Raw genomic sequence first — 12,519 nt, 5'->3', positions numbered from 1 at the left:
ATTTAATTATTTCTCAACATAAAAAGACATTGAAATCAAGTGTTTATTAGAGAAATAATATTTTATAAAATGTATTGAATACCTTAATAATATAATTAATGATAATATTGTTAAAATAAAATAACTATGGAAGTTGAATGTAATTTTATTTATGGAATTTAACTTTTAATATTGTATTTTATTTTTGATTAACCTGGATATCTAACTCGATATACAAGTCGATTAATCATAGGACAACCAACTGCTTTACTGGTAATCCGAAGTGACAACATTTGAATTCTTGAATTTAAACTTGGGAAATCGTGGCTAATACTGTTTTTTTATAATTATTATAGCGTTGAAAATATTCCCAAGATGGAGCAAAATTTCTAAAATTTAATTTATCCCCTTTTCTTTTAAAATCATTGCAGATAGATCCAAAGAGAGACTGATGAACCAAGAGATTGGTAGTGGACAGGGGCAACAGACGATGACGGACAGATGGATCCGAGCAGTAGTTGAAGCGATCCACTCCACTCCTACTCAGGCCGTTCTCTACTTCTCCGGCGGCGCTTCTCAGGTCTCACCGCATACATACAAACTATTGTATTCAATATCCATCAGCAAATCCAAAACACACATATTATTTGTGTTGATATGTGTTTTACTGATCAAATTCAGGTGTTATATTATTTGTGTTGATATGTGTTTTACTGATCAAATTCAGGTGTTANATATTATTTGTGTTGATATGTGTTTTACTGATCAAATTCAGGTGTTATATTATTTGTGTTGATATGTGTTTTACTGATCAAATTCAGGTGTTAGGGTGGTTGTCATCAATTCCCGGTGCTTCAAACACAGTTCTTGAAGTTATTGTTCCTTATTCTCGAATGTCCATGATCCAATTGCTTGGCAAGGTGCGTCGCCTTTGTTTAACCGAGGGTAAAATTAGAGATGCCTAGAAGCTTCTAGTCCAAAAGTATAAATTCAAGACTGAATAGGATTCTATAACTTCGTTTTTGGAAAGCAGGGAGTAACCTATGCTCATGTTCTCTGAATGATTTTATTTATGCTTGGCGTTTGATTTGTTAGTAGGTGCCTGTTCAATTCACTAGCAAGGAGACTGCCGAAGACATGGCATTAGTGGCTTATAATCGCGCTCTAAAGCTCTCAAAACCAGGTTATTATCATATCATATCAAGCTTATGGTCATGAAAAGCAGGGGTTTAATTATTGTAGCCTTGGGTACTTTTTAAGTGTTGTGAAATGATATGTTTGTGATGCTTTAGTTATTTTCTGATTAAGTTATTCCATAGCTAGTCTTTATGCTGTATAGTTGGCAGGAACGTCAATCTGAAGTTAGATATCAAGGAGGTATTTTAAGCTAAAAACGTGAAAAGGAAACAATAACAATAAAAAAGAAGAACAAAGACGGTGTGGTGGGTTGATTCCCCATATACCCCTTTTTTCCATAAGACAAAGAGGGACATCAAGAATACTTCGTCTCGTAGAAGAAGAAGAGAGACTTAGCTTGATGCCTGATGATCCTAGTTTTCTCTAGAACTATAAGCATCAAAAGAGCTGCTCACATATATAGCATACCTAATTCCTCATTTTTGAACGTGAAACCTAATATGATATCTTTCAAGCACTCGTTCTCTCCCCTTCCGTCCCTACACTTACATACACATTACTCCTTCCAGTAACTAGTCTCCCTGGTCAATTTATGAGCTGTTTAATTGGCATCAGCTTATTCTTGGATGCTGTCGACGTTTGGTAAGAAAAATTATGCACTTGCCCTCGCCATCAAAAAGACATGCTGCACCTTAAGCATGCATCTCTTTTATTTATTTATATTTTCGTTGCTTTTTATATCCTAGAGAAATCAACCATGTTATTTCCCTTATACCAGGATTCTTACCAGCTACCAGTAGCAGTAATAATTTGTAACTGTCTATCTGAGTTCAACTTCAAAAGATACATATATGGGGTTCTTTAAGATTTGAAATTGACAAATTTTTAGTTAGGGAACTGCCAATGGTGAATCATGAAGAGATAACGAGCAGAGGAGGAAGAGACAATAATGGTGATCTTTTTTTATGACAGCAGGACTGCAGTAGATAGTCAAAATGAATTGGTTGCAGAGAAATCACTGTTTATTTTGATCAACTGTGCACACCTGTATAGTATGATCTTACTATATTTCCTTCATTCTTTTACATGCTATCTAGATACGGGTATGTGTGTGTGGCACTGTGCGACATCGAGTTCATATGCGGGGTGACCTGTGTGGATATCTTTGTATCCAGCCACTAAGCCAAGTGCTCCTGGAAGTTGGTAAATTCATGGACATGGGCTAAATTTGACAGATGGAACAAAGCAATCTATAAAAATAGAATGTAGGCATAAGCACACTGATGTTGATGCTTGTTATTTCTGAAGAAATTATGTTAGTGAAATTCTGACAGATGGATTTATCTTTGCATAACACTGGTATCCACTGAGAAAAGTCCTGTTTAAGTGCTCATAGGATCTTGGAAGTTCTTTATGGCTGTTGGCTTAAATCTGAAAAGGTTGACGTTTGACGCTTGGTTGGCATCCACGGAACTTTTCTCCCTCTGAAATAGGGTGTCGGTCATATTTCATTTTAAACATGGCCCATCCTGGTTGGACAAATCAATACTAGTATCCTGGATGATGCATGGTTGTGGAAACTGATCATCAAAGGAGATATGATTCATCTATGTTATAACTATCATCAGGGTTGAGTCATCATTTCGAAGGTGACAAGGCCCTATCGACTTGTATGCATGGCTGTCAATGGGTGTTGTTGGTTTAGCTTATGCTACACATAAATTTTTATTTATTTTGTTTTTAGACGAAAAAGGAAAATCACTTGACTTACTGTGCATCTTTATTCATATCCTTGTTTGTGTACTTTACTTTGCTACTTTTACGCCTTTGATTAATCTTATTTTGAGAAGAAATGCAGCCACTTAACTTATATAGCTTCTCTTTCTTTTATAAGGTTCTCCGGTCGTAGGTGTGGGATTTACTGGTTCTTTGGTTACCACACATCCAAAACTAGGGGATCACAGGTATTCTTTATAATTTATTTTAATTAAGGCTTCTAAAGGTTTTCTTATGTTACAATTAAGTGCTATGTATAGCAAGTAAAGTAGTTCTATCTTGCTCTTCCGTAGAAGCTTTGTAGTAAAATTATGTCATGTGAGGGAATGTTTACTTATTGTCCACGAGGAAAAAAATATTTTCTGTTGCGTTTCTTAAGTTTGAACTCTTGCATGATAAATTGCCTTAGCAGATCACTTCTTACACTTAGTTTATTGAGGTGTGGTTGGGTCATTAATTCCCATCCAGAGCTTGATATCCTGGATATATATGAAGAATAAGTGTGATCCCAGTTTTCAAGTCTAATCAATCAAATTAATAACAATGATCAAGAACAAGATGAAGAATCAAATCAGTCAGCAAGCTTCCATTTCATAAACTGTGAAGAACGATGTTCTTGATACAAAGGGTACTCTCAATCTCTCTCAATGTCAAAGATACGTATGAATCTATCTATGATTGGCTAACCCAACTAACAAAACTAACAGTTGCTATTTATAGCAACTCCCAAAATAGAAAGTCAACTACACAAGCTATAAAAGGAAACTACAAGAAGTAAACAATACAAAGCATTTAAAACAATTTAAGCACCGGGACTTGAATACAACATTTTTGTTTCAACAATATGCATGCTCAAAAGAAGATGATAAGCATGCTGGATGCATCCAACATTAAGTCCTTGGTAATAGATGCGCCATGCACATCTTGCTTGTTATTGAAGGCAATATTTACTAAACGGGTGCTAGAATTTTATTAAGTATAGAAGGATTCTGTTAAAATTCAATGTTGAAAGAGATATGGTGGAAGTGCTTTGGTCTTCTGCTAATATGTAAAAGTTCTCTCACTTTTAAGTTGTAAGAACCATGAAATATTAATTGGATTTACACGAGCTCATTTGCCTCATTTTTAGTATCTGTGGTACTGGAGCTCACAAGCCTAAAATCTTAAGTTGATAAGGGATGGACCTGACCAACTTATGTTGTTTAAAAAGGATATTGTCTCCCTCTTAATATTTCTCTTTGCAAGCCCCTGTTGTTAATCTCTGGTAGCACTTGTGTTTGTATAGGTAACACTTTCTAAACCCCAGCCAAGGAAGGTGTTTTTCCTACACATGTTTAGCCAATATAACTTGATCTTAAGTGGTCTAGCATGACTAGTGATTACTATATTCTAATGTGTTGTTCTGGGATCTTTACCACTTGAACTGTACAGGGAAACTTGTATGCATGACTATGGTTTTTATGAAAGCCACTGCTTTTGAGGGTGGTCTAATGGAGGCTTCCTTATGCATCCTTAGAGGAGCATCTTCCATGAGTCCACAGGCATGGGTTCAAATGACATTAGGGATTTTTTGCTCCTTTACAGATTTTTTATGGGTGCAAGTATAGTTCTTTGTGAAAATTTTACTAGAACTAGTGAACAGCCATAAATGTGTTAGTAGAAAGCTCCATATGGTCTGTTTCAGTAATTTTTACTTCTGATTAAGCTTTGATAATTGGGTAAACTAGACATCGGTTGGTGTACTTTGCAATTGGTCTAATATATATATTTTTGACTGAGCTATTGTTACCACCTAAGTTCCTGATGAGGATACCCTCAACGGCATCATGTAGCTGCCTCTGGTTGTTTGTCTACACAGTTTACATGTGTAGATAGATTGATGCTCTAATTTGTGCATTTATTCAGTATCTTGCTTCATTTATAGGTTTCACTTGTCCACACGAACTTCCAACCAGCTTTGGACTTCTTCAGTAACTTTGTCAAAGGTAATTCTTTTTCTCCATTCTGTTTGGGATGACAATGGGGACATTTCAGTTAATGTATTTGTTTTCCCCGTATCATTACCTAAACCAAACTCCATCCTGTTCCCAGTAGAGGATAATACTCGCATGCCTGCCAAGGTCGCAGCCTCGCAGGCACAGGGGAGATTGTGCAACAACTAACTTTAAAATACAATACCTCCTTCCACGGCTCATGTCTGTACGCATTTTCTTGCACATGCTCAGTAGGTGGTTCTTAGGTTTCTAACAAGGGGATTGTGTCTGCAAGGAAGAAAGTGAAGAGGTGAAAGCATTTCCACCTCCCAAATTTGTTGCTTTTTCGATAATGGAGATTTCTGCTAGTGGGTTAGGGGGGGGGGAGATGCATGGGTTCCAAGAAGGAGCTGATCTTCTTCTATTTACTAGGGCTTAGAAGGGTATTATTGTCTTCTTCAAAAGCGTGCAAGGAATAGAATTCCTTAGCCACAGCCATGAAATGAACAAATCAGCAAGTGGTGGGATCACATATTTTAAGGGTATTCAATTCTTTTCAAAGTTGAACAATGGAGGAAGGGAACTTGGTCAACGGAATTGACATTCCAATTTCTTCAAATTCCATTGAGATCCCACGAACCAAAATCACCTAAGTACCTTCTTTTTTCTAGTCATACTTCTCATAAGTATCCAGCATGATCATTGAAGACTTCAGTCAAACCTGCGGGTGATGAAGTATCAAAAACGTATGAGAAACAGTTGTAAACCTTCAATCTTTTACATATACCAATAAGTTAACAACACACTTGAAATAGTAATGATCATGGTAACTGTAATTTTGGGAAAGTCTGTAGAACTGGTAGAAACGTGCACCCAATGACCAAAGGTCATGTAAGGATTGTTCCAGGAATTACTCACTTTTGCCACAGAGCTGGTCAATTTGATTATAGAATTCCAGACTGAGTACCGTTTATTTAGGGATTAACCTCTGAATGTTTGTCCGTAATTTACACTATAGGGATCTATAGTTAAAAGAGTTATTAAAATTTCAAAAAATATTTGTAATTTCAATTAGTCATTGCAGGGTTTGGGAAGAAGTCGAGAGCAAGAAGAACGAGTATCAAGCCAAGTTTTACTGAAGGTATGTGATAAATAGAATATAATTACTTTCATAATAATATTTTATACATTGGACCATTTCAACTCAGTCTATTTGACAGTTGTTTTTATCTATTGATGCAAGTCTAAGGGGCCTTTTGCCATAAGCTTACCTGGGTAAGTGCTTACCAAGTCACGTTACCTTACCGGATGAATATGGCAAGGACCAAGAATCTTACCTGTTAAGAGCAAATGTAAGGACCAAGAATCTTACCCGGTAAGTGAGGACGATGACTCTTACCACGGTTAGCGCTTACAGGGTAAATTGTTGCATACGGTACCGTTTTGGTGGACTAAAATCTTGCTTGGTAAGTAGGTGATGGTGTTGAATTTTTCCGGTAAGCACTTATCCACGTAAGCGTTTGGTAAACGGCCCCTAAGTATGTCTTTCATGGGGCCTAAGACTTGCCACAAAGAAATGATGGCATATAGTTATGTACATGTAATTTCTCTATTGTATAGTGATTTACCTTGGTATTTCAGATTGTGTTATTTCCAGTATTCATCTGTAAATGACCAAGATTTGGTCTTTTTGCTAATGGAACAGGCGATTGCAGATGCCTGCAAGGTTGCAAGTACAATAAAGTTTGTTTCAGATTTGACTGAAGGTGAAGTTCCTGCTGTAAGTGAGCAGTGCTTTAACGAAGACCAGGAATTAGAACAACTAATACATGGAAAAATATGCTTCAAAGTCTTCCCATTTTCAAGTGGTACGATTCAATAAATATTTTCCTGAAATATTGGATGAAACTTTGTCTTCTGTTAATCGTTATTATGAAGTCAGTGTTTTTCAGGGATACTGACTACAAGTGGAGAAAGAAAAGTAATTCTTTCCGGCTCATTTAACCCGCTACATAATGGTCACCTTAAGCTCTTGGAAGTTGCGATGAGGTATGTTGACCTGCGCTGGCAATTTATAGTGTTGGACATTAACTCTATATAGGCGAATGATACAATGAAATCTTGATGTGCATGTGTCCTTTGATGCGATATAAGAAATGCTTTGCTTCCATCTAAACTCATTGACAGTGAGAGGGGTGATCCATGCCAAAAGTTGCACATAAATAAATTTACTGTTAGAATTCTCACTAGCTAGGACAAGTAAGGTTTGTATTGACTTGAGTGGAAAATAACCCCTTTCGAGATTATTATAGTAAACAAATTAAATCAAAGCAAAGGAAAACACAACAGGAAAGGAAAACTAAACCAGACCAGACCAAACCAAACCAATTTTTGGGTTTGTAAAAGAAGGGGACTCTCTCTATATATACTTATTACATGAACACCTATTTTTTTGGCTATACCACTGCTTTAACATTGCTATTTCTAATATGGCAAATAACAGACCTGTCTGTGATTCTAGTTTTGGAACATGATAACTGCTTAGGCAATAATTAATATGGCATCTATCAACTTTGGTTTATAAATGGACTTCTCTTATCTTTGGTGGAATCTTTTCAATCCTTTCAAGTATAGTGATATTAACGCTGGGATGATGAAACTAGTTATTTAGTAATAATTACATTTTATATATTTTGATGAACTGCTTATGCTTGCTCAAGTAGTCAAGTGTATGCCTAGGCAATTAAGTGCTTAAAAGTTACTCCACTGCCTCGCTTTGCTTAACTCTTCTCAGAACACTGAAAGTATCATGAAGTGTTCTCTCTCTCTCTCTCTCATATGCCTTATATGCCCCATTTCTACATATGATGTTGTGTTATGTGTGGAAGTTCAATTTCATATGATTGGATGTGTGGAACTATGTTACTTAGCCACTTTGTTTTCATAACAAAATTCTAATGGTTGATTAATATATGCAGTCTCTGTACTGATGGATATCCATGCTTTGAGTTGTCAGCCATAAATGCAGACAAACCTCCGCTGACAGTTGAAGAGATTAAAGATCGCGTTAAACAATTTGAAAAAGCTGGTGAGTTTGTTTCATTTATTTTTGTTATCAGATTTGTGAAATTCATGTTTGACCATGGTTGTTGGTTTAAGTGTTTTCTTTTTTCATATTAATATTAATACACATGCAAAGGAGAGGACTTTCTACGTTGATAATGAAGTGGAATTTGGGCTGTAAAAGCTTGAGAAATATCAATATGGTTATTCTCATCTCGCTTGATGAATGGGGAGGGATGCATCAAGAGCCATTACAGTCGCAATAAATTGTGTTCGTACATGACATTATCAATGTAAAATTAACGAGTTTAATCTAAAAGCTGGCGTCAACTGAGTGTTTGTGATGCAGGAAAGACGGTGATTATTTCTAATCAGCCATATTTCTACAAAAAAGCAGAGCTTTTCCCCGGCAGTGCTTTTGTAATCGGTGCTGATACAGCAGCAAGGCTTATAAATGTAAGAACTTCTTTCACAAAATCTGCTCGACCGTTTAAAACCGTTTTTCATGTAGATCTTATCGTTATGCTGCGAAAAGAAATGACAATGTACTTGATAAGAGGAAATAAGGATATGTAACCCCCAAATAAAGAACAGAGTATGAAATAAGGATCTTTCTTTTCTTGCTTTTACTGTATCCCCGAGCCCGACCTAGTTTTTCTTTCTGTCCTAGTCGAAGTTCCAAATAGCATGAGGCATGGTGTGGCAACGAGGCCAAGCCTCAAGCCTTGGAAGCCATGGTGAGGTCACAACATTTTTTAAGACGTGACTTATGGCGAAAAATCTCTATATCATATGTAATAATATATGTATATAAACATGTTTCTACTGTTACTCGGTGAATCAATGATAATACACACTTTAAATTAAGTTATATCTTAAAAATTAACAAATAAGACGTTAAAAAATATGTAAAATCAAATATTGTGTTACAAAAACCGCGCATTACGCCATCGCCATGCCTCAGGCTTAATGTGACGTGAGATACAAGCCTTGAGCCATGGCGCGCCATGGCAGTTGTTGCGGCGAGCCTTTTCGAACAATTGTCCTAGTAGTTGTCAGTATGACATTCTGTGTCTCATGTTTGTTTCAGCTTTTATCCCTAACACTCCACTTGTTGCTTGCCTGCATACACGCCTCTTCTACTTCCCACATTTCTTTTAAATTTTGTTTTGCTAGCTGGGAGTCTTCATAGAAACCTCTCTACTCCTTGGGATAGAAACAAGGTCTGTGTACATCTTACATTCACCAACTCCTCTCTCTGTGTGGGATATAGTGGGATCGATTCGTTTGATTTTGTTTACAATGAAGTAAATGGTACAAGTGATTGTACTATGTCCTAGTGGTCACCTAGGATTGCCAAAGGGTGTGAAATCTCCCAAGTTTTAACTCCTTTCATTGATCACACATAAACCAATAAAAGATAAATAGAACTCTAGATGCACACAGACAGATGACATTTGTATCCCCATGATCCTACTTCTGAGTGGGATATATCGAGTACGTTTCGTTTGGTCACTCGTGACACTTTTGTGAAATCCCTATTTCTGTTTGTTCTAGCAATCTTAATAAATTATTTTCCACTTGTTTCCAGCCGAAATACTATGGTGGCAACTATGAGAATATGGTAGAGACGCTCCTTGGATGTAAAAATACGGGATGCACTTTCCTCGTAGGTGGTCGAAACATGCATGGTGTTTTTAAGGTTTGTCCACATTCCAAAACACCTTCCATCCTTCTCCCTTTCCACCAAAGTTCTGTAACGCCATTAAATCGTGATATTATTGCAGGTTTTGGAAGATTTTGACATCCCGGGCGAGTTAAAAGACATGTTTATTTCAATACCAGTGGATAAGTTCCGAATGGACATTTCGTCAACCGATATAAGGAAAAGCCGAGTGTAAAATAATCCTATTTTAAGTAGATTTACCAGTCCAAGTTACTTTGTGACCTTTATTAAGGAATCTCTATGTTATTTAAACTACGTTGGTATTAACACATTTCTATCATAAGCTGCAAATGCAGTTTTTTCTTATCAACCTGGATATCCAATCCGCTATACGAGCCGACTAATCCTAGGGCGACCACCTGTTTTGCAGGTAGTCTGGAGTCACCGCATTTGAATCTCCGTGGCCACAAGAAGATTTTTATTACTCCTTGGATTTGAACTTGGGACGTCCATGTACTTTTGACCTTTGCAAATGCAGTTTTTTGTCTTAACCGTCTATGGTTTTTAATTGGAAGAACTCCCAAAAACCCAATGGACTTTTTGATTTTGAATGATTAAGTTTTTGATCAATTTTTTTAGATAAATAAATCACTGGAATTTTGAAAACTAGTTAAATAATCATTTTCACCTACAAAACCGGTTAAGTGTGTCAATTTGGTCATTTTGCTTGTTTTTATTAAAAAAAAAAAAAAAGGTGTACAACCTTCTATAGCTTGTCTACACATGAGGTTTAATTTTTTATATATTTATTTATGTGAAATAAACTAAAATAATATCATATAACTTTCTATTTATTAATTACATATATGTGTAAATATGCGATATGCACAATGCTAAACAACATTGCTCTCGGTCGATCATTCCACCCGTAAACCCTAAACCACTTAGCCATCGGCCCAAACCTCTTCCCCTAAACTCCATCGATGCCCTAGTAAATCGCTACCTCCCATGCCCTTCTCCACCGTTCTCCACCCTACAACCCACCTCAGCCACAGTCCATTCTTGTTGGGGTTTTGGACACCATAAAGGTCCCAAAAGCAAATAGATAATGAATTTTATTCAACGACAATCAAGAATGTGATGCTGGATAACAACTAATCAGAACATTGTAAACACACAAACCACAAATATTTACATGGTTCTACCATCTATATGGGGATGTATGTCCACAAAGAAGATGAACAACTTTTATTGATGCAGAACAACAAACACCTAAACACCAAAGAAAAATTACAAAGTGCACACTAAATTGTGTATAATCTCTCTCAATATTTTCTCAACTCAATCTACGGTTTCTAAGCTCTCAATTTTGTTCTCTACCTGACGGAACTCAAGGAGGTATTTATACTAATCCATTGGTGGAATCCCAATTTGATCCCAATGCTAAAATTAGGAAAAACATAATTATCGTCGCGCACGGCCAAGCTTGATTACAAGGTGCGGTCGTGCCTGAAGACCCAAATGTTTATGTTCACGAAATAACACTACATCCACCCTTGTTTGATCATAAGGTGCATCCGTGTCAGAACACCCAAAACTTTCTGTCTTGCAAAGTAACATTATGCATGCCTGTGTTTGAATATAAAGTGTGGCTGTGTGCAACACTCGTGTTTTTGCGGTTAATCTCTTAAGGGTGTCGGCTTTTTTAGTGATCCATTTGGTTTTTAACTATGATTAGATGCATATAACATGTAAATTCAGGGAGGTGGTCGAGTTGTGGTGAAGGAAAGTTGTCTCAGTAGTCATTCAGGGTGTTACATGACCTCCTATGTAAGTTTGATTGCTTAAGAAGTCAAAAAGTACGTTGAAAACACAAAACAGGGTCGCCTACCAAGTCGATTAAGGCTCTAGAGAGGTTTTTGTTCTTGGGCTACTTCCACGCTACTTAAGTTGCCCGGAAATTCGTGTACGATCCCTGATGGGTTAAAATCCCTATTTTAAGCTAGAGTTTGCCATTTCACTCCCCCTTCTTCATTTGTCTTCCACAAAAGACGATTTTCACACTATTTGGGACAATTCTCAAAGGTTTTTGAGGGCAAATGGAGGAGTGAAATGTAGATTGATGATCTATGAGAGGAGTCTCAAGACTTCCTCATGTTTGGTTGAAATCAAGGTTTGTCTTGAAGATGAAGACATCCATTGTATAGTTTTGGATGAATGGTTTCAAGTTCTTAAAGAGGTAAGTTTCTTGAGTACTTTGAGCTTTATATTTCAGGGATCTTTGTTGATTTGAAGTTTATATTAATATATGGTACATTTCTAAACTTAGTTTGTCGCCTAGAGAAAAATTCTAGAGATCCTTGGTCGTGGATTCAAGTCTTCAACTTTTGGAAGCTTGGAGATGTGTTTGGAAACTAGGTTTAACCTAACTAAACAAGGTGAGTTCAAGTTGCTTTGTGAAAACTTTGTACATGCTCAAAATATCTATTTTGGAGTCTTAAACTGTTTGCTTTGAGATTTATCAAATGTGAATGATTTCTTGAGGATATTTTTTGCACATTTGATTATGTGAATGATTTCTTGAAGGATATTGCATTTTTGCACATTTGATTTTATAAAGTACTGAGAAATGCTTGTATTTGAGACTTTTAGACATTTTAATAAATAAATCATAAAGGGTGTGGTTTTGATATTTATGAGGATTATTTGATGCTAATACTTTATGATGTATTTTGGAAGTGTAAATTGTTTGGTTCTTATTTGGAGACGAATTATCCCAACAATAGTGGATTTTTAACAAATCACATTTTGAGCATGAGTTTGCATAGACATTTTGAGCATGAGTTTGCATAAACATTGACTTTTATTGACTAGTCACATAATTGTGGAGTCTATTGGCTTCATTTTGGCTGAAATGAGGTACTG

At 36.4% G+C, this 12,519-nt stretch overlaps 1 protein-coding gene across 3 annotated transcripts; it reads left to right on the top strand.

Moving 5' to 3' along the window:
* The first annotated feature begins 411 nt into the window (after positions 1–411).
* On the top strand, positions 412–9,956 carry LOC112504944. 3 transcript variants are annotated; one of them, XM_025108899.1, is made up of 12 exons: positions 412–559; positions 801–899; positions 1,078–1,162; positions 3,011–3,080; positions 4,817–4,877; positions 5,950–6,006; positions 6,571–6,733; positions 6,818–6,914; positions 7,844–7,953; positions 8,278–8,384; positions 9,520–9,630; positions 9,716–9,956. In XM_025108899.1, the coding sequence occupies exons 1-12, from the start codon at positions 431–433 to the stop codon at positions 9,827–9,829; spliced, it is 1,203 nt and encodes a 400-aa protein (XP_024964667.1). In that variant the 5' UTR covers positions 412–430; the 3' UTR covers positions 9,830–9,956. The 3 variants fall into 3 exon arrangements, with proteins under 3 accessions (XP_024964667.1, XP_024964666.1, XP_024964668.1); XM_025108898.1 differs by having other exon boundaries at positions 427–559; positions 5,941–6,006; XM_025108900.1 differs by having other exon boundaries at positions 428–559; positions 1,075–1,162.
* Positions 9,957–12,519: the final 2,563 nt, after the last annotated feature.

The sequence above is a fragment of the Cynara cardunculus genome, unplaced genomic scaffold, assembly GCF_001531365.2.
Source record: "Cynara cardunculus var. scolymus isolate 2C unplaced genomic scaffold, CcrdV1 Un_Scaffold_7461, whole genome shotgun sequence".
In the NCBI taxonomy this organism is placed as follows: Eukaryota; Viridiplantae; Streptophyta; class Magnoliopsida; order Asterales; family Asteraceae; genus Cynara; species Cynara cardunculus.
Note: the sequence above shows the minus strand (reverse complement) of the source record. Positions and strands in the feature narration are given on the sequence as shown.